Here is a 25268-nt window from a genome sequence, read left to right on the forward strand (position 1 = left end):
TATTTTTCCTACCCTTCTTTCCTATATTCTTTTCCAAACCTCTTTTCCTCCTCCTTTACTCATTTATCTTCTGAACTCCTTTACCTTCTGATTCAATTTTTATTTTGATTAATATTTATTTATCTAAACTCCAACATTTTGTCTCTCCACTCATTTAAATTGTTAATTCAAACCTCCAATGTCGTTTTGAAAGGTTAGTATACTTTGTTATATTAATGTAAATCCCTTTTGTGAGGCTTGTGCCAACTGATAAAACGTTTAGATATAAATATCAATAAATGGCCCGAGAAATGGCGTAATGTAGTGCATGCCTATATCACGATTTGTTTATAAATTTAAGATATATGTACTTTCCGGTAGGTTCTGCTAAACGAGACTCTAACCCTAACCCTGCCCCGTTCTTCTTTTTGAGGGAATCAATTATTTGTTACACAGGTGAACCGGAAGTGGAGGTTGTTTTGTTGACATCGGACAGCCACCAAGAAAAATACCAAAACGATAGGTTAATTGAGTCAACCTAAACAATTGCCCGTGGCATAGGATAAGGTAACCATAAATGTCTGGTATCATGCCCCAAAACATTTTACTCGTCTAGCTAGTTGTATAGCTTTCTAATGCAACATTAGTGTGTTAGCAAGCTAGCGTTAGGAATATTGTCTTAGCTGCAGTGCTTGCAGCAGTAGGTCCCATGCAAAAACTGTCTTTACTTAGTCTGACGCAATTGCAGCAAAATAATGTATTTAGCGAGTCCAGGTACGGAGTTAAATGAACTGCGAGCTGGCAAGTAAACATGAGCCGATATTGCTAGTTGACAACATTGCAGAAGACCAACACTGCATCTGCAGCAAATAAAATGGCTGTCTAGATATACAGCATTTTAGCTAGCTAACACAGTGATCTTTTTTCAAAACTGTAGATAAATGTTGAGGTGTATATGAATGACAACCCAAACTGTCTGGCTAACTAGTTAAGATCTTTTCGTTGTAGGTATTTCGCTAGGTAGTCTATCTTGCATCACGTTAGCAGGTGGTGTGCTAGACTGACACAGGATACTTTACAAGTCAAACAGTAGTGTAACAGGTATTCGTATTGTGTCAAATGATCCGTTCGCTATTTCTGTATTGATGAGCATGATGCAAGCAATGGGTTTCGACATGAGAGAAAAATACATCTGTAGATCAGGATTAGCTGGCAAGTTGTGTTTAGGTTTGACAATTGGCAAATGCTTTAAAGGAAAATCCTTAAGCTAGGGTTATGGTTAGGGTTTCTCCTTCGTCTTACCAAACATATTCACATAAGATCTAAATTTACTAAGATGCAGGGCTTTTAGATAGCCAGCTTCTCCTTTTAATTTTTTTTTAAGTTTATTTCAAAGTTTTCAGTTTTAAGAACAGCATAATATCATGGTAGGTAGGCAGTGAAGGGATTTTTGTCTGTATCCTCTGAAGATGACTTCTTGTCAATAAATTACTACTCAAGAAAAGAGCCCCCTTTTAAATACTTAAATATTCAAGTATTAAATACTAAAAGCTCCAATGCCTCTTGTGATAAGTTTCTGCCACAGGTGATAAAGGTGAAGCCGAGATGGCTGCCAAAGCAGGGGACGACCCAGACACCCTGATGGCTCTGTCTACGGCCTACTGCCTCAGGAACCTGAAGAGGACCATGTGTTACCAGGGAGACGGGGACAAGCTCTGTCTGCGATCAGACGTCTTTCTTCCCAGTGAAATTTGTGACAAACTTGTCAACACGTATGTATAACTGGAGGTTGAATGGTCAGCATGTAGTATAACCCCTATGACTTGATCAACACGTATATATAACTGGAGGTTGAATGGTCAGCATGTAGTATAACCTAATGACTTGAAGTAGGTGTGTTGGTACATGGGGCTGGTGTGTGTGTGTGTGTGTAGGTACATGGAGTTGATGCACACAGACAGTAGCTTTGAGCCAGAGGATGGCTTTCTCCAGCTGTTCTGGGATCCCAGAAGCACCCGCCTGACCAGGGTGCAGCTGCGGGAGGACTTGGTACGCGACCGGGACCTGGAGGCTATTGGCAAGCAGGTGGGATGCAACCATTCATAGAAACTATTCCTGTAACAATACATCTAACTTTACAAGCAGGAATCTGTGTGTGTGTGTTGGAGTATAACGGCACTTATGAATGCTTGATTGGACCCGATGTTAGTTTCCTCCAGGATCACAATGACTCTTATTGAGAGACTTGTTGCTCTTGTAGGTTAGTTATAACGAAGTTAACTCTTGAGCTCTTGTACTCGCTGTGAAATATTTTACTGTTGATTGTTCTTCTACAGGTACAGTCTTGTACTTTTTGGGGTTCATGTTGTTTTAATTTGTAACTTGTATAACTGCATGCTCTTATGGGTCTTCCCTTTGGCACTTGTTTGGTTTTCACAATGTATGCTTCATGTTTTGGCTGCTTGCAATGTTTGGGACAACCTCGTTGTTATGATCAGTGACCTATGCTCTTTTGTAAAGCTCTCTCTTGGAAGTTGCTTTGGATAAAGGCGTCTGCTAAATGCATAAATATAAATGTGTGTGTATGACTGTGGCTTTATAAATTAGGCGGGTGTATTGCTCAGTGTCACGTGTGCACTGAACTAGTTAAAGGTCCATTAGTGATCTGATGCTATTTTCAGCAACCCTGCTAAAAATGTCAAATATTAATTGCAAACTACTGTCATTCTTTTGACATTTATTTTGATGCCAACAAAAGCATGCTGCACAATGCATGGATGATGCTTATTCAGAATCCCTACCCATTTTATGGTGATTGATTTATAAGTTCATTTTGTCCTCTCAATTACATTTCTGGATTAAAAACTTTTTTGTAAATGAACCAGTTAATCTTGACAATTTGCATAAGCAAACATGTTCAACTGGAAAATCTGATTTTAGTCAAACAACTGTACTGATAAAAGGCTCTCATCTGTTCTAGGACCTGATAGAGCTTCATCTTACCTACTGCAACAACTTATCTGCACGCAGTCTGAAAACACTAAGCTGCTTCCGGCAGACCCTGATCTCCCTCAGTCTCTTCGGATGTAGCCACATCTTCTACCGGAAGGGAGGCGCGCCCCTGGCAAACGAGGACGATGAGGAGGAGAGCCCAGCATCCAGGCAGGCGTTAGAGAAGGACTTCAGCTTCCAGGGCTTCAACCGCCTCCGTCTGCTGAACCTGGGTGGGCTGCCGGAGGAAGCGGATGTGGAGGCTTTGCTCCGGCCCCTAAAGGCCCTCACCGCCCTGGACCTGTCAGGGGTGCAGCTGGCTCGGACAGCCTTCCTGACCCAGTGGAAAGACAGACTGGCCTCGCTGGTTCTGTACAACATGGACTTGTCAGAGGAGCTAGTCACCACTGTGGTCAAACTGGCCCAACTCAGGTGAGCCTGGGGGATGATCATTGGTTGGGATAAGAAAGTTTGGAAGGAAAGAGGATGGGATATTGCCATTTAAACCCATAAGCACACCTCCAAAAGTAGGTATGGGGATGTCTGTGCTTCTTCGAGAAGGAAGAGAAGTGTGTGGAGCAATGCATTTAATACTAACCCAAACCCTAACACACGGGCCTGATACACGTTTACCAAAAAATAGGCGTTAGTGTCTCTACAAACATACACTGTACTTGCAACAGGGATTTTGAATATTGTGTATGTGTTATCTGTGTGTGTGTCTGTTGCATTCTCAATTTAACAACAGTTTTCCATCATAGACACCTGGACATCTCTAGGGAGAGTCGGAGATCTTCTAAATTCAAGATGACTCGAAAGATCCTAACAGCCATTGTTCAAGGCCTGGTAAATATGGTCTCCCTGGACATCTCGGGACACATCATGCAGGACAACTGCACCGTGCCTCACTTCGAGGAGGCCGTGGGACGGCCAAGGTGGATTATTTTTAGATGAAGATGATCTGATGGAGCATTTTCTATGTCTTGTATCTGGAGGGTTATTTAGCATGATCATGTCTCTTTCTCCCTCTTCTAGCACTGAGCCCTGTAAGAGCAGCATCTACCCTCTTCAGGAGCTGAAGAGGCCTCTGCAGTTTCTGGGGCTTTATGACACCACGCTGTGTAACGTAACTCACATCCCTGCATATAAGGTACATTATGACACCACGCTGTGTAACGTAACTCACATCCCTGCATATAAGGTACATTATGACACCACGCTGTGTACCGTAACTCACATCCCTGCGTTGAAGGTACATTATGACACCACGCTGTGTAACGTAACTCACATCCCTGCATATAAGGTACATTATGACACCACGCTGTGTACCGTAACTCACGTCCCTGCATATAAGGTACATTATGACACCACGCTGTGTAACGTAACTCACATCCCTGCATATAAGGTACATTATGACACCACGCTGTGTACCGTAACTCACATCCCTGCATATAAGGTACATTATGACACCACGCTGTGTAACGTAACTCACATCCCTGCATATAAGGTACATTATGACACCACGCTGTGTACCGTAACTCACATCCCTGCATATAAGGTACATTATGACACCACGCTGTGTACCGTAACTCACATCCCTGCGTTGAAGGTACATTATGACACCACGCTGTGTACCGTAACTCACATCCCTGCATATAAGGTACATTATGACACCACGCTGTGTACCGTAACTCACATCCCTGCATATAAGGTACATTATGACACCACGCTGTGTAACGTAACTCACATCCCTGCATATAAGGTACATTATGACACCACGCTGTGTACCGTAACTCACATCCCTGCGTTCAAGGTACATTATGACACCACGCTGTGTAACGTAACTCACATCCCTGCATATAAAGTACATGTGAACGCAAACATTGTAGGTAAACTAATAATACACTCCGTAGCACATTCTTGCGATGTCACTTTAATTGTCCAGAAGAACCTTGTGTTATACTGTGCACATTATAATATATTTATTTGACTTTTTAATTAATAAGTATAAAGTCGTTTTCAAGGGATTTTGATACTAATATTACCTACCACCTCCATACATACAATTGTACAGTTGTTAAACATGATTCTCAGATCCATCTAGTAATATACAAGATAATCTTGATCCATCTAGATGATCCAGTCATGTAATTGCAAATAAAAATAATTGTTAACCAGAACCCATAGCTCTTATTCCTTGAATGCATTTTAATTTATTTTGTGTTGGTATAAATGTTGTTCTGAGCTTGTGTGCGTCATTGATTTTTTCAGGTGACAGGTTCCAAGAATGAGGAGCAGGTTTTGAATGCCATTGAAGCCTACACAGAGTTCCGCCCCGAGCTGGCCCACAGAGCTATCAACCAGCTGTTCGACATCGCTAGGATACAGCACTGCAGCCAGCTGCTCAGAGCCTTGCAGGTTCTTTCCTCACACTAACCCTTAATGATGCCGAATCCATCCACACACTCACAAAAGTAGCAGATTCACTCCTCAGACACTTTGCTTTTAATGTAGCACGTTTGAACACAAAATGCGGTCAAGTAAAATCAGGCTTGGAACGTTTAAGGTTAGAAAGGCATATGGCATGAAATCAGATGTTGCTACTTGTACCATAATGAACAAAATTGTGTTCCGTTATATTCTTACATTCTAACTAAAAAGATTTAAAACATCTGAGTAGTTGAATAATTGTAGAACCAGTATATTTAATTAATATACATTATTATTAATTTTCAATGTCAAAGAAATGTCAGACTATCATGGGTTAGAGTCTAATCCTGGTGGCGTCCTCTCAGCTTGTGATTGCAGCTCTGAAGTGCCACAAATACGACAAGAGCATCCAGGTGACGGGCAGCGCAGCGCTGTTCTACCTGACCAACACCGAGTACCGCAGCGACCAGAGTGTGAGGCTGCGGCGGCAGGTCATCCACGTGGTGCTCAACGGCATGGAGCAGTACCAGGAGGTCACGGTGAGCATGGTGGGGACCCCAGGGTGGGGAGCAGTACCAGGAGGTCACGGTGAGCATGGTGGGGACCCCAGGGTGGGGAGCAGTACCAGAATGTCACGGTGAGCAGGGTGGGGAACCCAGGGTGGGGAACCACCAGATTTTTCTAATCTATGAACTATACTATACTTAAACTATTGATTATCCAAATATGCGGTTCATCTCCTCTCATGCCTTGCTGCAGGTCCAGAGGAATTGCTGTCTGACACTGTGCAACTTCAGCATCCCAGAAGAGCTGGAGTTCCAGTACGGCCGGGTCAACCTGCTCTTACTAAAGATTCTGGAACCAGCCAGGCAAGACGAGTCGATCCAGCGCATTGCCGTGCACCTCTGCAACGCTCTGGTCTGCCAGGTTGACAACCAGCACAAGGAAGCTGTCGGCAAGATGGGCTTTGTCAAGGTACACATCATCGTTATCTTGTTAAAACTTTGAGATTGTGCCTTGGGTGGTATTTTTAATCCATGTTTAACTTCGTAAACTTGGAAATACAAAACTACCATCTGTATTTGTCTTTAAACTTCAGTGTTGGGTTAGATTATTGCAACTACAGCAATATAGTATGTAAATATTATCTATTTAATACTACATCATACGAAACATGACGTTATACAAACAAAAATGTAAAATACATGAAATTAATAAATAAATGCATTAAGAGTATATACATCACAAAACACAAAAAAATATTTTACAGCAAAAGATACTGGAAAGGGTTAGGCATACTTAAAATGAACAACATAAAATGTGAGCCTGATTTAGTTTTTTTTTCAGTCACTTGTGGATTCATCATGGTTGACATTATTATGTTGCTTTTTCTTAGACAATGCTAAATCTGATCCAGAAAAAGCTACAAGACAGAATGGTGAGTCTAGTCCATGTTTATTTATTGCAGTCAACACATTTACCTCCCTGTTTTGTAAATCACTTTGTAAACCCATTTCCTAACTATACTGGATTTATAGACTGCAACCTCCCACAGCTTGACACAACAAGTCAAACAGGCTCTGGTCTGTGTGTCAGGTGTATCTAAGACCAGTGATCGGTGTTTAGAGTAGTATCTATAAAGATATCCATTGTGGTTAGAGTAGTATTCAGCTATCCATTGTGGTTAGAGTAGTATCTATATACAGCTATCCATTGTGGTTAGAGTAGTATTCAGCTATCCATTGTGGTTAGAGTAGTATCTATATACAGATATCCATTGTGGTTAGAGTAGTATCTATATACAGATATCCATTGTGGTTAGAGTAGTATCTATATACAGATATCCATTGTGGTTAGAGTAGTATACAGCTATCCATTGTGGTTAGAGTAGTATCTATATACAGATATCCATTGTGGTTAGAGTAGTATCTATATACAGATATCCATTGTGGTTAGAGTAGTATACAGCTATCCATTGTGGTTAGAGTAGTATCTATATACAGATGTCCATTGTGGTTAGGTTGGTGACTGTGCCTTTGCGGTTGCTGCCTCTAGACTGTGGAACAGCTTTCCCCTCAGATCTGCTCCCTCATCTTCTCTTTAAGTCCAGGCTTAAAACATACTTTTATTAACTAGCATTTGACACCCCTTGATGTAATTGAGTTTTGGCTTGATGTTTCTTTGTGCCTAAGAGGTGAATGCCTTCATCTTTATGTCGGTGTTTCCTGGATTAGAGATTTTTAGCAGCACTTTGGTCGACATGGGTTGTTTAAAATGTTTTTTATAAATACATTTGTTGTTGTCAGAGTAGTATCGATATATAGTTATTGATTGTGGTTAGAGTAGTGTTGTTTGAGTACTAGGCTATCTATATGTAGTTATTTATTGGAGTAATTACTGTGGTTGGAGTATATATATTTGGAGTCTATATCTATTGTGGTTAGATAAGTGTCTATAAAGTTTATGTTTATTAGAGTAGAATAGAGTATTATCTATATGTTAGAGTAGTATCTCTATTTTAAAGAAGTGTCCATATCTATTGTGGTAGTAAAGAGTAGTATTTATGTTAGAGTAGTGTCCACAGAGTATCAATATATAGCTATTGGGTTATAATTCGGGTATCTATAGGGTATCTATATTTCTATTGGGGTCATTTGTGGGACGTTGATGGGCAACGTCCCAAATGCTGTCCAAAAAAAAAAAAAAAAGTTTACGCATTTACATCAAACCAAAATTGTCAAGTTAAGAAAGACAAGACCAATAAAATGTGTTGCTTGGGAGAAGCATAGATAATATTTTTTATTATTAATTTAAAAAAAATATATTGTGCATATAGTGATCTCAATAAATATAAACGTAATCCAATCAAAATAAAAAATGTGGTGCAAAATGTATTATAAGAAATACGACTTGGGAAAACAAATTTGAAGGAAAAATGTTTTCCTAGCTGTCATCTTCTGTAATGCTGTTGCCAGTGTGACCAGGTGATGGAGTTCTCCTGGAGTGCCCTATGGAACATCACTGATGAGACTCCAGACAACTGTCAGATGTTCCTCAGCTGTCGAGGCATGAGTCTGTTCCTGGACTGCCTGAAGGTTGGACACACTCACCTCCATTCCTTTTTTAGCATACATTAATTTCAAGTAGGCAGGTACTTTTTTCATACTTATAGGGTTGTCGCTTATTGCGACATAGAAGCCAATATATGAACAAAATACAGAAATCTTTCATTTTGAGTAATGTCAAAGCGTTACTCAGTTTCAGCAAACCTTTTCCAAACAAGTGAAGGGCAACAGGACATGGTAGTTCTGGGTTTGAATTAGTGTAGTAATTTCAGTAGTCGGTACCAATACCCATGAGCTGGGTTAAGGCAGGGCCGGGGTTAGAGCTGGGGTTAGGGCAGGGCTGGGGTTAGAGCTGGGGTTAGGGCAGGGCCGGGGTTAGGGCAGGGCTTAAGGCAGGGCTGGGGTTAGGGCTGGGGTTAGGGCAGGGCTGGGGTTAGGGCAGGGCTGGGGTTAGAGCAGGGCTTAAGGCAGGGCTGGGGTTAGGGCAGGGCTGGGGTTAGGGCAGGGCTGGGGTTAGGGCAGGGCTTAAGGCAGGGCTGGGGTTAGGGCAGGGCTGGGGTTAGGGCAGGGCTTAAGGCAGGGCTGGGGTTAGGGCAGGGCTGGGTTAGGGCAGGGCTGGGTTAGGGCTGGAGATGCAGACTGTCACACCTCTCCTGGTTTTTCCTGACTCCTAGGAGTTCCCAGATAAGCAGGAGCTTCACCGCAACATGCTGGGTCTGCTGGGGAACGTGGCAGAGGTCCGGGCTCTGAGACCACAACTCCTCACCCCAGAGTTCATCTCGGTCTTCAGGTAACAATTGAAAATATGGATCTCGGCTGGTTAATCTTACGTGTTTGATTTGTCTGCTTGATAAAGCAGAACATAAGCTTATTACATGTTTTATGACTAAGGCCAAAGCATTTTTATTCCCTCATGAAGATCTTAAAATTCTGTCTGATGTCAGTATTGTATATATGGCAGTGTACATCAGCAGGGATTATGGTGCACTGGTATACTTCATGTAACTATCACTGTACTACTTAATTTGTTTGCTGAAAATCAATGTTTGCAAAGTTAGAAGTTGGTGTCAATTTACCAGTAGTTTACATGTACATATCGTTTTGTTTTATTGTGACTGTTTTGTGTGGTGGCAGTAATCTGTTGGACAGTAAGGCAGACGGTATCGAGGTGTCCTACAACGCGTGTGGCGTGCTCTCCCACATCATGTTTGACGGCCCTGAGGCGTGGCCCATGCTGGAGCCACAGAGGGACTCTGTCATGAACAAGATGTGGGACGCAATCCAGAGCTGGGACATTAGCTCCCGGCGGAACATTAACTACAGGTGAGTCCAGACATGCCTTACCCTAACAATGGGCCCTGAAATAACCAATAAGCTCACAGTCCAGACATGGGTCAACTATCAGAATTTGCTCAGGTCCTGTAAAATGATTTGCATGAAATACTTCTTACTTTTTATATACTAATTAGTGCTCAACTTGGCTACATTACATTACATTTATTCATTTAGCAGACGCTTTTATCCAAAGCGACTTCCAAGAGAGAACTTTACAAAAGTGCATAGGTCACTGATCATAACAACGAGATAGCCCAAAAACATTGCGGGTAGCCAATACATGAAGCATACATTGTGAAAAACCAAATAAATGCCAGAGGGAAGAACCCTTGAACGTGCCCGACTCCACCTGCAGGTGGATCACAGACTTCCTGTCTGACAGGAAGCAGTGCGTTAAGCTGGGAACACAAGTCTCTAGCTGTGTCTACTACCGTGCACTTGTGCACTTCGAGCACTGACTGTCAGTGCTTAGGGCGCTTCACTCACAAAACCAGCAGAATTCAATGCACTGGAAGTACCCGGATGGCGCACTGCAAACGGTCCAAAAAAACAGTGTACAACGATGGACACTTTGGCATGGGGATGGGTATAGCTCAGTGGTAGAACATGGGGATGGGTATAGCTCAGTGGTAGAACATGGGGATGGGTATAGCTCAGTGGTAGAACATGGGGATGGGTATAGCTCAGTGGTAGAACATGGGGATGGGTATAGCTCAGTGGTAGAGCATGGGGATGGGTATAGCTCAGTGGTAGAACATGGGGATGGGTATAGCTCAGTGATAGAACATGGGGATGGGTATAGCTCAGTGGTAGAACATGGGGATGGGTATAGCTCAGTGGTAGAGCATGGGGATGGGTATAGCTCAGTGGTAGAACATGGGGATGGGTATAGCTCAGTGGTAGAACATTTTACTTAGGATAAAAAATAAAATAAAATAAAAAGTGTGTGCTAAAGCTTTTTCTCTCTTAGGTCATTTGAGCCGATTCTACGCCTGCTGCCTCAGGGCATCTCTCCTGTCAGCCAGCACTGGGCCACCTGGGCTTTGTATAACCTGGTGTCCGTCTACCGTGAGTACTGGAGCACATGCTCATGTTACAGTCTCATACACAGTAGGATAAATGACTGCTAAACGACTAAAATGTAAATACATTCAAATGTTTAAGACAACTTCCACATAATCCTTGTAAATCAAATCTGTAAATGGTTCTCACACTGGTCCTCTCCTCCCTGTACTCTCAGCAAGTAAGTACTGCCCCCTGCTGATCAAGGAGGGCGGCATCGCTCTGCTGGAAAAACTGATGGAGCTGGAGACCTCACAAGAAGAGACCAAGAACATGGCGAGGTATCACATTCTGCTGTCTTACCTTCTCATTTGCTTGCTTTTGCTTGCTTTTATTTTAGTGTCGTTTTTAACAATGATTAATCACCTCACACATACATGTGTTAGGGTTTGATGTATGCATTATTTGGGAAATTTAAAATTACTCCATGTTTTTAATTCCCAGGCTGTCACTAGCAAGATAGGAAGTAAAAATACAGTGGAATGAAACTTAATGGTGATGAACCAGCTGATGTTGTTTCCACAGGAAGGTGATGGAGCAGTGTGAGAACTTCAAAGAAGACCCCATGGAGACAGGACAGGAGGTCAACAATGGACTAAGAGGTTGACGTCACAACAACCGCACTGCCCCAATGAACTAAGGGAAGCTGTAGGAGTCACTCTCCACTCTCCACCAGGCTCTGAGTGCGTCAGGTTGCTGTAGAGCACAACAGCTGAGCTTGTACTCTGGAATGCAACACTACAGGAAGTTCAGATGGGATTAAGGGTTGGTGTGTGAGTGTTGCTGTTGCGTCATGGATTTGTTTTCTCCTATTTGATTGTTTTGTTTGTTATGTGTTTGTCCTTATGTGTGTCAGTTTTTAAGAAAGAACTGTAACAATAGAGGCGTGTGTGTGTGATGAGGAGGAAGACGCCATGGAGATGCTTGCTACTTATGAAAAGGAAACAGAAACATAAAGCTTTTTCCCCTCTCTCATTCATCGTTTGTTAAAGTGCAGTGAGAGGCCTGTCTTCATACAAGATTAGTTCCCAGCACAGTGGTCAAGAGTTTAGCTACCCCAATCCCCTCAGCCTCCCCCAGGCCCCCTCTCAGCCTCCCCCAGCCCCCCTCTCGGCCTCCCCTCTGCCCCCCTCAGGCTCCCCTCAGCCACCTCATCCTCTCCAATCCTCCAGAGTATGATTGAAAGTCTCTCTGGTGGCAGGGCAGTCAGCTTCAGGACAACAGTGATCTGGGGACAGTGGTAGTTGTGACAGTACCAACAGTGACGATAATAACAGTGAAGTTGCTACCATCTGCCGAGACCCTGAAGTACACTGGAGAAGGAGTGTCACCACGACGACAGCTCTGCAGTCTTCCCGGATGGCGTGGGCAGGGACTACGCTGGCCTCTGTGCAGTTTCATCCCTATTCTGTATGTATGTTTTTATGATTAATTATAAACACTCCTATTATTTCTCTGTAAATGTATTATTGGCTCCCTATTTTTCATTCAATATCCAACTTTCAGTGACAAACTACCTATTATGAAACATACATGAAGATGGGAAAATCTATGGGAATGGTCTGGGATGTATCATGTACATTTGTAATGTTGTTAATGTTTTAATGTAATTGTTTGGATCAATGGAGGGATGTCAAGTTGGTTAGGCCTTTGTTCGGAGACTGCTTGATACACTGCAGCATGAGCCATTAGGGTTATCTATTGACCCTAACCCTACTACTTTGCTGATACCTTCCTCTGATAAAAACTCCTATGATCTGGCTCCTTATTGGATGACTGCTTGAGCATAACACATTGGAACCCCTATAGTGCTTCACCTGTACTGTCGCTAACTCCAGGCCTGCAGTGTTACTATAGTGCTTCACCTGTACTGTCGCTAACTCCATGCCTACAGTGTTACAATAGTGCTTCACCTGTACTGTTGCTAACTCCAGGCCTGCAGTGTTACAATAGTGCTTCACCTGTACTGTCGCTAATTCCACGCCTGCAGTGTTACAATAGTGCTTCACCTGTACTGTCGCTAACTCCACGCCTGCAGTGTTACAATAGTGCTTCACCTGTACTGTCGCTAACTCCAGGCCTGCAGTGTTACTATAGTGCTTCACCTGTACTGTCGCTAACTCCAGGCCTGCAGTGTTACTGTAGTACTTCACCTGTACTGTCGCTAACTCCAGGCCTGCAGTGTTACTATAGTGCTTCACCTGTACTGTCGCTCACTCCAGGCCTGCAGTGTTACAATAGTGCTTCACCTGTACTGTTGCTAACTCCAGGCCTGCAGTGTTACAATAGTGCTTCACCTGTACTGTCGCTCACTCCAGGCCTGCAGTGTTACTCCATTGCTGCTCCTGGAACAAAGTTATTGGAGAAGACAGAGCTCCTGTCCAGTCTACTGTTTACTGGGTTAGGGTTATGTTGATGAATGTGGGTCAACGTCCGATTGGCTACTCATTACCCATGAGCCACTGCTCTCTCTATGACACGCAGGATGAATTCCTACACCACTATAAGACTGCATTGATAATGACCACTTGGTGTGCATCAAACCAACACTGATGAGATTGATTGGGAGATATATTGAAAAGGGCAATAACTAAATGGATAATTAGATATATATGCTGTATGTTGTGTTTAACTGGTCCAAGATGATGAGTTTACTGGCGGAATGCCAAGACCTGGATGATGCAGACCAGGCAACTTTCCCCCCCTAAGAATTGGCTTCTGTTCTGGTATTTTCAGAGAACAATTTAATAATTAACTGTTGTGTGTTGTCTCAAATGCCTTTTCATGTGTTTTTGCTGGGTTCATCTATATTTATATTGTTCTTTCAAATTATAGTGGTTGTTTTATTTTCAAATGGGAGATGGAATCGGCAGAAGCAGTGGAGGATTTTGCAGATGTCCTTGGCTGTTACATCAACATGACCCAGGCCCAGATGGACGGGTGGACCCTGAACCTACATCGAACCTCGAAGTATGCCTTTGACATCTCTGATGCCCCCTGATATTAGTCATAAAGAGCAATGAAAAGTGTTGGATGTCACAAACTGCTGTGGAAGTAGGTCAGCTTATTGGATAATGCAACAACGTTAGCAGTGCAAACGTGCTATGGTTGTGCTCCACCTTTTTGTTTTCTAAAACGGATATTGTAAATTGCATGCCCATAACAAGACTATTTGATGAGAAATTAGATATAAAATGTAGTCCTGCTTTTGAAAGAGGTGAAGTTTAATGTTTAACATGGCATCACAGGCTGAATTCCTTTTAGTAGCTCTAAAGTTTTAGACACAGTTCATTACTTTTCTCTAGTTAAAATATTGGATGATTTACCAATAAAGTTGGAGTGGTTTTAGGAATGTGATTTTGGATTTTATTCTGTGTACTTGACAAGGGTTCGAATTTGGTCGCTACCATCCCAACCAAAATCTGGGATTGTGGTACATTAGTTTTTAACTGACAAAAGGTCTTGGAAAGCTGAAGCTGAACCACAATATTAGGAGGTTTGCTGATGTTGTGGGTTGGTGTGCTGCTTAAACGTGAAGATTGCATCATAGCATCAGGAGATTAAAACAGCATTTTTCCTCAACACATTACATAGTTATACCTTGTTACTGGTCCTATCAGGCATTGGTAAGGATTTCAACATATGTACACTGTCAGGCTTGCCATCCAGTGTACTTGCTGCAAGTCGTTCTGGATAAGAGCGTCTGCTAAATCACTAAATGTAAATGTTTGTTGTAATATGATTTATTTCAAATTATTGCATTTATAAGCATATCTTTCATCAAAAAAGAAGTTATATTAGTAAAATAACAAATTGTGGACCACTGCTTGATTTGCATTATACAGAACTCATTGAATAATGTATACTGTATGATCGTTTTGTTTGCCAAGATTTGAAACGGAAGCTGTCATCCATCTCGCCTGGTTACCGCCTCTGCCTGAAGACAGTCATGCTCTGAAATAATGTGTGAAGTTTTTCATCCCATACCAGCTTGCATAAGGCCTACATCCTCTGTACACATTTCAATTATAGGTAAAAATTTAAAAGCTAACTGTCAAACTATGCGTACGTCCCTCTGATGACCATGTTCCTTCTGTTACGAAAGCTGCCTCCTTTTGGATTCAAATGTTCAAATGCAGTATGGGAAGTTTATGTAAATCCAAGATGGTAGCCCTCTGTGTCAACATGTTAGGTAAAGTCGGGTGTCATGTTTTAGGAGTTTCTAGAAGTAAACCTTGGTCATTAATAACGCTATTCCGTACACCAGCAAGCTGCAGCAGTAGGGCTTATGGAACCACGTACCGCTCGAAATTCTTTTGCGCTTTGTCCTCGCGCAGAACACACAGCTATTTTTTGGGATGTGGCTTTTTTGTCGGAGGTGGTGTTGGTTTCTATCAAACTATCAAGATGTCTATACAAAAGCATTTTGCAGAGGATGAATCGCCAATGGTAAGGACTTAAACGCATGTACACGTATTATAGCGGTCCTCCTATAGGCATATCTAGTCTGTAGCTGTCATTGCTTTATCAAACAGCAGTGTCATTGTCTCATGCGAGTTTAATAGAACCGTAAAGACTTCAGTTGCCTCACGCATGAATTAATCGAATGTGTTTGTGTACTTAAGTCCACGCAGGCGCTGGGCTCTGGTCTGAGGTTCATCCTGTACCAGTATAAGACCTGTCCACACTGCAGCAAAGTGAGAACCTTCCTCGACTACTACGGTCTTCCTTATGATACGGTGGAAGTTAACCCAGTCATGCGCACTGAAATCGAATGGTCAGAGTTTAAAGAAGTCCCGATTTTAAAGGTTGAGGGAAGCGAAACTGCAGTAAGTTGATGATGCTGATGTTGATGGGGTTATCACACAAATCAATCATATTATTGTTTGAGACAACTCAACGAGTCCTATTATTGTTTTTTATCAGCAACTCAACGAGTCATCTGTCATTATCAGTGTAATGAAGACATGTATGATTGACAGGTAGGTACATTTAATGTATTGATTCAACAATGGCCACAGCATCCTCACAAGTGTTATTACACTTTGTAATTCCTGTATGTTCACTCTGCAGAGGGAGATCCATAACTGAGGTTATTGGATACTTCCCCAGACTGCCGTCCATCAATGCCTTTGGTAACGAGTTTTTGGAGTATACCAACAAGTACTGGGTTATGCTCAATGAGATAGAGGTGACATTGGTGTACCCATCTAAGAATGCCAGGAAGTACGTTCTACCTCCATGTTTCAGCCCTCCCATAGTCTGGAACCATGTTGTGACTATGATCTGTTGAACTTAACTGTTACTGCAACTAGGCATTTATAATAGTGCAACAGGTCTGTTCAAGAAGTTAAACATAAAAGCTCTATAATTCTTATATAATCTATTATTATTATAACAGTTTTCAATCATGCAAACTAAATAAATGCAGTGAATTGTTGTTGTGTGTGTGTACATGTGTTTGTGTGTGTGTATACATGTGTGTGTCTCAGGGAGGAGGTGAGATGGCGTCAGTGGGCGGACGACTGGCTTGTGAATCTCATCAAACCCAACATCTTCAGGAGTCCTGCGGAGGCCTTGGCCGCATACGAACACCAAGTGCAGGAGGGCAACTATGGAGCTGTGGAGGGAGTCATCATCAAGCACGCAGGAGCCTTCTACATGTTCTTCCTGTCTAAACTACTGAAGATCTGGTGGGTTTGTGAGTTTACACAGTTGCTATTCATGGTGTTTCTTCTCTGTGTTTACATGTCTTAGTATGATTTAGTTTTCAGTATGATGTAGTTCTTTGTATGATGTACAACATGAATTTAGTTAGTAGTTAATGAATGTGGCTCACCTTTGACCTGCTCTGACCTTTCTGTGGTTGACCTTTAGCACAAGGTAAGAATGAAGTCACAACAGCACAATGCTTGAGCAGAGACAAGGATGTTATTCAACACAAACTGTTTTAAGTTCAAGAATAACACTTGACTTCCCATGTATTGTCTCCTCCTCTCAAGGTACAAGCTACAGGATGATGTAAGGGAGGACCTGTACCTAGCTGTGGATGAGTGGATCACAGCCATTGGAAAGAAGAGGAAATTCATGGGGGGTGACAAACCCAATCTGGCCGACCTGGTAAGGATGACATCAGAGCAGCTGAAGGCCTGACCCTGACACCAATCGTTGATGTTGGAGTTTTCTGTTGACATGAACATCCTGCTTGCTGACCATAACCGTCCGTCCTTCAGGATGTGTATGGAGTCCTGAGGGCCATGGAGGGTCTGGAAGCCTTTGACAACATGATGGTGAACACCAAGCTGAAGAAATGGTACCGGGCCATCGAAAGAGAAGTTAGGGAGCATGGAGGTCTGAACTCATGATGGCACCTCTGCGGAGGATTATCTTCCCCTGTCATCTACCATGTCAAGAAAACAGTATGGAGAGTCAAGTTCCATGCAGCATAGCTGCTTGTTAGAAGAAGGGAATTAACTTATCTTCATTTGGTTAGCCTGCTAAGAGTGAGATGGTGTGCAGTTACAGGTCACCTTGTCTTTGTGCCGCTATTTGTGCCCTATTTACACATTTGTCCCATTTTGTTAAATGTTAATGACCTTGAATCAGAATAGAGAAATTATGCTGTAAGCTAATGAAGAAGGAGAGGTCAACATCTTCTTTGTCAGGAGCAGGTCCCTGAACCAGAGGGGCTGCAGTCCCATTTACCCAAATACATAAATACATAATACTAGTATATAAAAAGGTATTAATTATCCCACACTTAAATCAAAATACTTTTTGGTAGTTTAGATTGGAATACATAGCATTACTACATTTCGTAATGGAACATGTACATTTGAAAAGTATCTACCTCTATTTTCTCTGGATGGGTACCCACGTGTTGGTATCGTCATGTTATTATGAAGTGTAAGACTGCTTGAATGGGTCAACAAGTTGTACAAGATATTCCTCCAACACTTGGGTCTGCACGATGAAGTCTGCCTGCTGCAGGAACGTGGCCTCATGTTGGAGGTGACAACCAAGACTGACCATCAACCAAGACTGACCATCAACCAAGACTGTAAATTCATGCTTTTGTGAAATAAGTGTCCTGTCTGTAAGGGAAGTAGTTCTATTAAAAAACAAAAAGGTATTGTTTTAACATGTATATTTGCTAACATAAGACTCCAGGATTGTTGGTAAATTTCCTGTTAGTGCTAGCCTGACGTTGTCATACTCATAATTCTAGTCAGAATATGTCCGTTGGGCTGTGAGTATGGGGCGTGTTTCAACCGAACCCAGAAAAAAATGCCTCTTCGCTAAATTGGATACATCAGGGCAACGTAATATGTTGTTTGTTGAAAACAAATTCAACCCAAGCGCTCTTTGGTGACGTGGTTGATTACGTGACCATTGATCATCTATCCATCATTGTATAAAGCCCTCCCTGACAATTGGATTTGTCCGAACAGCTCTTGTTCGTGCATTAGTTTTTCCCGGACCGAGCAACTCCAGACCGAACTTCCAGACCAAATGTTTGTGTGGGCGGGGCTAAGTTTGGCTGGCAGCCAGGCTATGTAAGTGCATCTATGTTCCATATCTTGACCATAGGCTGCCTAGCCTGGCTGCCAGCCACACTTTGCCCCGCCCACAAAAAAATTTGGTCTGGAGGGTCTCGTATTAAGAACAACAACATAAAACCAGGATCTGGGCGGACCTATGAAATTGCCAGGGCGGGCTTTATACAATGATGGACAGATGATCAACAGTAACGTAATCAACAACGTCACGAAAGAGCTTTGGGTTTAATTTGTTTTCAACAAACAACATATTACGTTGCCCTGATTGGTTATAGGTCTATCCAATTGAACGAAGAGGCATTTGTTTTACGAGTTTGGTTGAAACGCCCCATAGTCACAGCCCAACGGAGAGTTTTCAGACTCATATTCTGACTAGAAAATATGAGTATGACAACATCAGGCTATAGGCTGCCATGTTTAGCACAAAAACACACAAAGTATACTAAGCTTACAAATAATTACAATAAATAATAATACATAATAGTTTAAAATTCTAAGTCAAGAAAGAGTTCAGAAGTGTTTATTTACTTCCACAAAGATCCTGAGCAATGGTGGAGATTGAACTGGATCATTTTATTATTCATCATTTCAAATTACCGGTATTTATTACCGGTAATCAAGTTCTGCTAATCAGTTGAAATACCATGATACATTCAACCATGCTAATCTAAAGAGAATCAACCATGGTAGTAGTCTAGAGAAAATGCCAGATTACACAGAATAGCTGTGCTCAAAAAGAAATGACAAGTCAGTTACATAATTTCATCAGAATGTACGTAAAAAATTGTAAACAAAGTTCTTGGATTAATAAATGCTTGATTACAGCACATGATAATCAAAGAGGAAATTACACAATAGGTCATTTCAGGATATTAATATCATTGTTTGCCAGATTGCAGTGTGTCATGGCTAACATGATGAAGACTATTATACTTATATACACCCTTAACCATTTAGCTCATTTCCGATATTGTTACAATACCAATGAGAATCACTTTTAGTTGTTAACATTATGTTTGAAGAGTAACTTGTTATTGCTGTGTAGCTACTAAAGAAGTTGCTTTGCTGTTTTCTCATCCAGAAGAAAAGGTGATGTCAACATCTTGTCTTTCAACAGCAGGTCCAGCCCCTGACCAGACACAGGAGGAGGATTAGGATTAGGAATGACAGTGGTTTCCACCTCCCTTCATCTGGTCTGAATGCATCATTGAAATATTAAATGACTATAGACAGTTTAGATAGTTTATAGAGGGTTAGGGTTAGAATGTGTAATAGGAATGCTTTGCTAATAGCCAGCTCTGTGGTTGTAATAATATCCACATACAAATCTGAAACGACATTAAATCATATTTGTGAGGGGTTCAGTTGGCTGAGCGGTTAGGGAATTGGGCTATTAATCAGACGGTTGCCGGTTCGATTCCTGGCCTTTCAAAAATGATGTTGTGTCCTTAGGCAAGGCACTTCACCCTACTTGCCTCGGGGGGGAATGTCCCAGTACTTACTGTAAGTCGCTCTGGATAAGAGCGTCTGCTAAATAACAAAATGTAAACCTGTAAGAAATGTGGCGACTAACCCTAAAACTTGAAGCCCCTAAAAGGATTATTACAGTGTCTTCCAGATTCCCACCTCTCCACAGTGAGGTTAGGGTTAGTGTGGTATTACCTCTCCAGAGCAGGACACCAATGGGGAGATTTCACACACCACTAGGGGTTCTTCTTCTAGTGTCACCCTAGAAACAACAACATTAAACAGTAACTTCTTGTGTCACCCTAGAAACAAGAGCATTAAGGCCGAAATATACTACTCCGTTTTCACGGAGACGGACACAGGGAACACCCTTTCCGAGCCCTTGAAGAGCCTCTCGAAGAGCTCTACGTGCACCTCCTGACTTTCCGCCCGCTAGTCCGTCATTTTACGGATACCCATTGGCTGTGATTGGTCCGCAATTGGTTCCACACACAAAGACGTCATGTGATAGCGTTGCTCCACCTACTTTTCTGGCGGTGAATTGTTTTCAGCACCCACAGCCTTCGGAGTACTATAAATTAAATTTCCACATGAATGAGGCAGATGCAAAATTGATGGATAATTCTAGCAGTAATCAGTAACAAACAAGGACTTGCCCATTTAAAAAATTGAAACATCCCCTTGGTTACCACATGAGTCATGGTGAGTCTAGGGGTTAGTGCAGGGCTCTCCTGGGCCTGGCTATGGTGAGTCTAGGGGTTAGTGCAGGGCTCTCCTGGGCCTTGCCATGGTGAGTCTAGGGGTTAGTGCAGGGCTCACCTGGGCCTGGTGGCCTCCCCCGGGGCCTCCAGGAAGCATGCCCCTGCAGCCAGCACCCAACGGAGGTGCAGCGCCAGCAGAGACTGCCGTGCCGAGGATGGGGTGTCCAGGGGAGCTCCAGGGGCATTCTTCAGGGGGGAGAACTCATCCTCTCTCGCTACCTCAAACGCTACAAATTTCCTGGAAGAATATAAATGTCTTTGATTATTTGGAAGTGTGAGAAGAGTTGAACACTGCTTCATGACAGAACAGGTGTTGCATAACACAGTGGAACCTTGGTGTTGTGTGAGAAGATGTATATAATGCAAGTGGTCAGTAATCATGTCACCTGGAAAATTGAAAGACATCAAAGACAAATTTCTCCATTTTAATTCCATTGGGTTTAGTAGGATTCACCATGTTGCCATCGTTGTCCACAAAGGGCACTTTCTTGACAGCCACATGCTGCTTCAGTAGGCTCTGAAACTTTCTGAAGATTTTATTGTATTAATACATATTTTACATTCACTGTGAAGGATTGACCTTTCTGTAACAGGGTGAGATTAGATCTGTCCAACCCTAACCCTCCACCCAATTTCTGTCTTTTCTGTTTGCTAATTAAATACAGTTACAGTACATTAACAGCCCGCTAAAGTTTTAGCAAGTTGTACATGTACTCAAACATAGCACTGCACTGGCCAGTCTGAATGCAGCCAGTTTAACTCCCACAACAAACAAATGGACAGTTTAGACAATCTTACTGTGTCACTTCCTGGAGGAAGCCCAGAGTGAAGAAGTGGTTGCAGATGTTTCCAGCGCTGTACCGCAGCTCTCCTCCAGGGAGGCGCTGCTCTGCAGCCTCCAGTGGGAGCTCGCTGTACTCCACCACCTGGAACACGCCGTCCACGCGGCACACCACCCCCACAGGCTCCTCAGGGGAGGCTTTCTGCACCACCTGGAACCACAGTTATGTTACAGTAGAACCACCATGTTACTCTGGAACCACAGTTATGTTACAGTAGAACCACCATGTTACTCTGGAACCACAGCAATGTTACAGTAGAACCACCATGTTACTCTGGAACCACAGCAATGTTACTGTAGAACCACAATGTTACTCTGGAACCACAGCTATGTTACTGTAGAACCACCATGTCACTCTGGAACCACAGCAATGTTACAGTAGAACCACCATGTTACTCTGGAACCACAGCAATGTTACAGTAGAACCACAGCAATGTTACTGTAGAACCACAATGTTACTCTGGAACCACAGCTATGTTACTGTAGAACCACCATGTCACTCTGGAACCACAGCTATGTTCCTCTCCAAACACTGCCTGGAGCTTGGCTGTGTTCCAACTCTGATAATAGGAATGTGAATACCTTTCACAGGTCCTGATGTAGAAATCCAATACAGAACATAGCTCAGAATGTACACTGCAAGGTGTGTGTGTTTCAGATACCTTCGCTCCACAGTCTGCCTGCTTGCTCACACAGAATCCGATGAAAATGGGATCCGCCATTTTGACAAGTATGTTATCAACACAGTACACATGCAGGTACTTCACACCCCTCCTCTGCATGTCCTCAAGCACCTGGTTATCCACTAGAGCACGGTACAGCCCTCCATTTCCATCTGAGTGTAAAAGTTTCATGATAGACAGGGATTAGAACAGTCATCAAACCTAAAGAACATACACTGATCTGGTGAAGAGACTTACAATGACCCTGAAATGACCCTATCCCTGAAATGACCCTATTCCTGAAATGAACCTATCCCTAAAATAACCCCAGCCCTGAAATTACCCTAGCCCTGAAATTACCCTATCCCTGACAAATGTATCTGTCAAAATATATGTTTGCTCAAGCAACAAGGCAGAAACATTCCTTTCATGGCCTTTCTTTACCTGGAGCCATGGCCAACTTCCCCTTGTTCTGTAAAATGACCTTTCCATCAAAGGTCACGGCTGGAATCATCCTTTGTTCAAACATTATCACATTTGAGGGATCCAGACCAAAGTGCTTATTCTCCTCAAAGAACTTCTTGGTTGGATCCAGTGTGAACTCACTAGTCATGATGTACCTGCAGGTCGAGGGGAACACCTACAGTTACCTCCACAGGTATTAGGCTTGACGTAGTACTTAGCTGTACATATTTACATTTGATTCATTCATGTTATGAATTCATTAAATGTTATAAAATGTCACCTAATGTATTCAGTAGAGGTGAACAGAGTAAGAGTAGCTGCAGAATGTTTAGAAATTAGAAAGTAAAATGAAACGTGTTTAACAACAGACTGGAGTGGTATAATCCCACCATGGTACGGTGCACTTTGATCCGTGCTTCATGTTGGCGAGCTGTTGCACTCGGCAGATGCGCTCCGCCTGGATCTGGTACAAGGTCTTGCTGCTGGGGAGCCCCACGTTGAACATGCCTTTGGGGTAAGGAACACCCAGGCGGGTGCCCTGCCCGCCGGCCAAGAGCAGCACTGCCACTTGGTTTTCAGAAATGTGCAAATATCCTGAAAAAAAAACATCAGATCTCAAAGATCTCATCAGAGGAGAACAGACATTGCATCATGTCCCTCTCCCTTCTATGACTGCAGGGGGCAGAGGCTGGCAGTATGCAGGGTGGGGCCAGGAGAGAGAGGGTGGGGCCAGGAGAGAGAGGGTGGGGCCAGCAGAGAGAGGGTGGGGCCAGGAGAGAGAGGGTGGGGCCAGGAGAGAGAGGGTGGGGCCAGGAGAGAGAGGGTGGGGCCAGCAGAGAGAGGGTGGGGCCAGCAGAGAGAGGGTGGGGCCAGGAGAGAGAGGGTGGGGCCAGCAGAGAGAGGGTGGGGCCATTGGACGGTGGAGACTCCCACATGTTTCCCAGTGTGCCAGGTGGCAGGAGTTCCTATGACTTCAGTCATGCTGCCTGCATAAGAAGCTGAATTTGCCAAACAACATTTATAAACTGCTAATTGTTGTTCTGCAGGTAAAAGTCTACTAACGAACACGTTTACAAAGTGAAAATGAAATGGAATGTCTGGGTTTGTAACCTGCATATACAAATAAAGTATGTAGTCTCCCGGTCGTGTACATTCACCCTATACAACATCCGGAAGATCAGGAGATACCTGTCTGAGCACTCCACCCAGCTGCTAGTCCAAGCACTAGTCTTCTCCAAGTTGGACTACTGCAACTCGCTGCTCGCTGGTCTCCCAGCATGTGCAACCCGCCCTCTTCAGAGGATTCAGAACGCAGCGGCCCGCAGCGGCCCGCCTGGTCTACAATCTACCCAGACGCTAGCATGTTACCCCGCTTCTCATCTCTCTCCACTGGCTACCCATCAATGCCAATATCAGATTCAAGACCCTGGTAGCAGTAAACGGAACTGCACCCAACTACATCAAGTCTCTCCTGCCTTAACTCTTGAACTCTTACTCTCGTACTCGCTGTGAAATATTTTACTGTTGATTGTTCTTCTACAGGTACAGTGTTGCACTTTTTGGGGTTCATGTTGTTTTAATTTGTAACTTGTATAACTGTATGCTATTATGGGTCTTCCCTTTGGCACTTGTTTAGTTTTTTCACAATATATGCTTCATGTTTTGGCTGCTTGCAGTGTTTGGGACTACCTCGTTGTTATGATCAGTGACCTATGCTCTTTTGTAAAGCTCTCTCTTGGAAGTCGCTTTGGATAAAAGCGTCTGCTAAATGCATACATTTAATGTAAAAGTAATGTATTTTCCCGTTCAAAACAGCCTCGTAAGCTAATATTATTTAACTTGCACTTAACAGTAGATGCCTTAGGCCTGTTTAAAAATATAATCAAAGAGAATAGCTTACCTTCGTTTTGCCATTCGTTTATAGTGTCCTGGTCACTTTTCACAACGCTGCCGATAAATTCCACGGGCACGGGTTCCATTTTTTGATCGACTTTCGTTGTGGACCGAGTCGCTGCCTCTGCAGCACCACGGCAGTGCTCGCGCAGCTCATCAAAATCTAACTGAGACAATTCCGAAAGAAATGTTTTCTTCTCATGTTCAGAAAGTTCTGGCCAAAACTGTAGAACGTGGGGTTGTCCTGCACGTTCTAAACTAGATCTAACCTCCTCTACTGAAAGCATTTTGAAAACAAATGTTTATCTAACCGCTACCTTTAGAGAAACTGGCTAAATGAATTTCGCTCTGCATTTATTTTGCTACCCTTCTCAAATATCAAACTCGTGACACTCACTTGGGCACGAAAAAAAACACAAAGTAACTCGTGATGAAATTTGAGTTTTGGGCATTGGCAAGGCAAAACAGCCCGACAAAAACTAGACGTCTGAGTCAATAATGGGTAATAGAAGGTGTTCAGGAGGCAAGAATGTTAGACTCAAACAAACAAGAGCGCTCAGCGTGAAGACAGTCACATGTACTTCCTCAAAACAGAAAATCATGTGACACCAGCGTATCATCAGCTGAGGACCGAGGAAGTGGAACACGAAACGTTTATGCACCGTTAAGTTAACAGTAGGCCTACATTTATAGAGGCGACTGAATGAGCTATAGAAACAGGTATGCATAATCACCATATAAAATATTTAGATATTGAG

General features: G+C 42.9%; 3 protein-coding genes across 7 annotated transcripts; 2 read left to right on the plus strand and 1 right to left on the minus strand.

Moving 5' to 3' along the window:
• The first annotated feature begins 418 nt into the window (after positions 1-418).
• Positions 419-12328, plus strand: zer1 (zyg-11 related, cell cycle regulator). The gene is made up of 16 exons (XM_084694070.1): positions 419-546; positions 1553-1751; positions 1914-2064; positions 2960-3402; positions 3732-3905; positions 4006-4120; positions 5242-5388; positions 5766-5939; positions 6160-6375; positions 6797-6838; positions 8376-8495; positions 9140-9255; positions 9600-9788; positions 10771-10868; positions 11041-11143; positions 11388-12328. The coding sequence occupies exons 2-16, from the start codon at positions 1585-1587 to the stop codon at positions 11467-11469; spliced, it is 2337 nt and encodes a 778-aa protein (XP_084550196.1). The 5' UTR covers positions 419-546; positions 1553-1584; the 3' UTR covers positions 11470-12328.
• Positions 12329-14701: 2373 nt separating this feature from the next.
• LOC146220172 (prostaglandin E synthase 2-like) lies at positions 14702-17994 on the plus strand. 4 transcript variants are annotated; one of them, XM_084694218.1, is made up of 8 exons: positions 14731-14894; positions 15200-15311; positions 15488-15691; positions 15789-15844; positions 15936-16088; positions 16355-16555; positions 16865-16982; positions 17096-17994. In XM_084694218.1, the coding sequence occupies exons 2-8, from the start codon at positions 15270-15272 to the stop codon at positions 17225-17227; spliced, it is 906 nt and encodes a 301-aa protein (XP_084550344.1). In that variant the 5' UTR covers positions 14731-14894; positions 15200-15269; the 3' UTR covers positions 17228-17994. The 4 variants fall into 4 exon arrangements, 3 of the variants coding, with proteins under 3 accessions (XP_084550343.1, XP_084550342.1, XP_084550344.1); XR_014750959.1 differs by having other exon boundaries at positions 14702-15311; positions 16355-16563; positions 17096-17236; XM_084694216.1 differs by having other exon boundaries at positions 14717-15311.
• Positions 17995-18940: 946 nt separating this feature from the next.
• uap1l1 (UDP-N-acetylglucosamine pyrophosphorylase 1 like 1) lies at positions 18941-25089 on the minus strand. 2 transcript variants are annotated; one of them, XM_084694146.1, is made up of 10 exons: positions 24518-25089; positions 23007-23211; positions 22597-22772; positions 22153-22325; positions 21448-21641; positions 21036-21176; positions 20708-20887; positions 20415-20459; positions 20084-20150; positions 18941-19550 (listed from the first exon to the last, which is right to left on the minus strand). In XM_084694146.1, exons 1-10 carry the CDS (start codon positions 24795-24797, stop codon positions 19470-19472), a joined length of 1542 nt encoding a protein of 513 aa, XP_084550272.1. In that variant the 5' UTR covers positions 24798-25089; the 3' UTR covers positions 18941-19469. The 2 variants fall into 2 exon arrangements, with proteins under 2 accessions (XP_084550272.1, XP_084550273.1); XM_084694147.1 differs by lacking the exon at positions 20415-20459.
• Between the last annotated feature and the right edge of the window lie 179 nt (positions 25090-25268).

This window comes from Hypomesus nipponensis, chromosome 27, assembly GCF_054491055.1.
Source record: "Hypomesus nipponensis isolate SF chromosome 27, ASM5449105v1, whole genome shotgun sequence".
Classification (NCBI taxonomy): domain Eukaryota; kingdom Metazoa; phylum Chordata; class Actinopteri; order Osmeriformes; family Osmeridae; genus Hypomesus; species Hypomesus nipponensis.

Coding starts and splice junctions, on each gene's coding strand:
- zer1 (XM_084694070.1), top strand. CDS start 1,585: ATGGCTGCCAAAGCAGGGGACGACCCAGACACCCTGATGGCTCTGTCT. Junction 6,839..8,375: donor AAAAGCTACAAGACAGAATG/GTGAGTCTAGTC, acceptor TGCTGTTGCCAG/TGTGACCAGGTGATGGAGTT. Junction 8,496..9,139: donor TGTTCCTGGACTGCCTGAAG/GTTGGACACACT, acceptor CCTGACTCCTAG/GAGTTCCCAGATAAGCAGGA.
- LOC146220172 (XM_084694216.1), top strand. CDS start 14,988: ATGTTCAAATGCAGTATGGGAAGTTTATGTAAATCCAAGATGGTAGCC. Junction 15,312..15,487: donor CAGAGGATGAATCGCCAATG/GTAAGGACTTAA, acceptor TGTGTACTTAAG/TCCACGCAGGCGCTGGGCTC. Junction 16,556..16,864: donor TCTAAACTACTGAAGATCTG/GTGGGTTTGTGA, acceptor CCTCCTCTCAAG/GTACAAGCTACAGGATGATG.
- uap1l1 (XM_084694146.1), bottom strand. CDS start 24,797: ATGCTTTCAGTAGAGGAGGTTAGATCTAGTTTAGAACGTGCAGGACAA. Junction 22,773..23,006: donor TCAAAGTGCACCGTACCATG/GTGGGATTATAC, acceptor CTCGACCTGCAG/GTACATCATGACTAGTGAGT. Junction 20,460..20,707: donor GGGGAGGCCACCAGGCCCAG/GTGAGCCCTGCA, acceptor TTTAATTTATAG/TACTCCGAAGGCTGTGGGTG.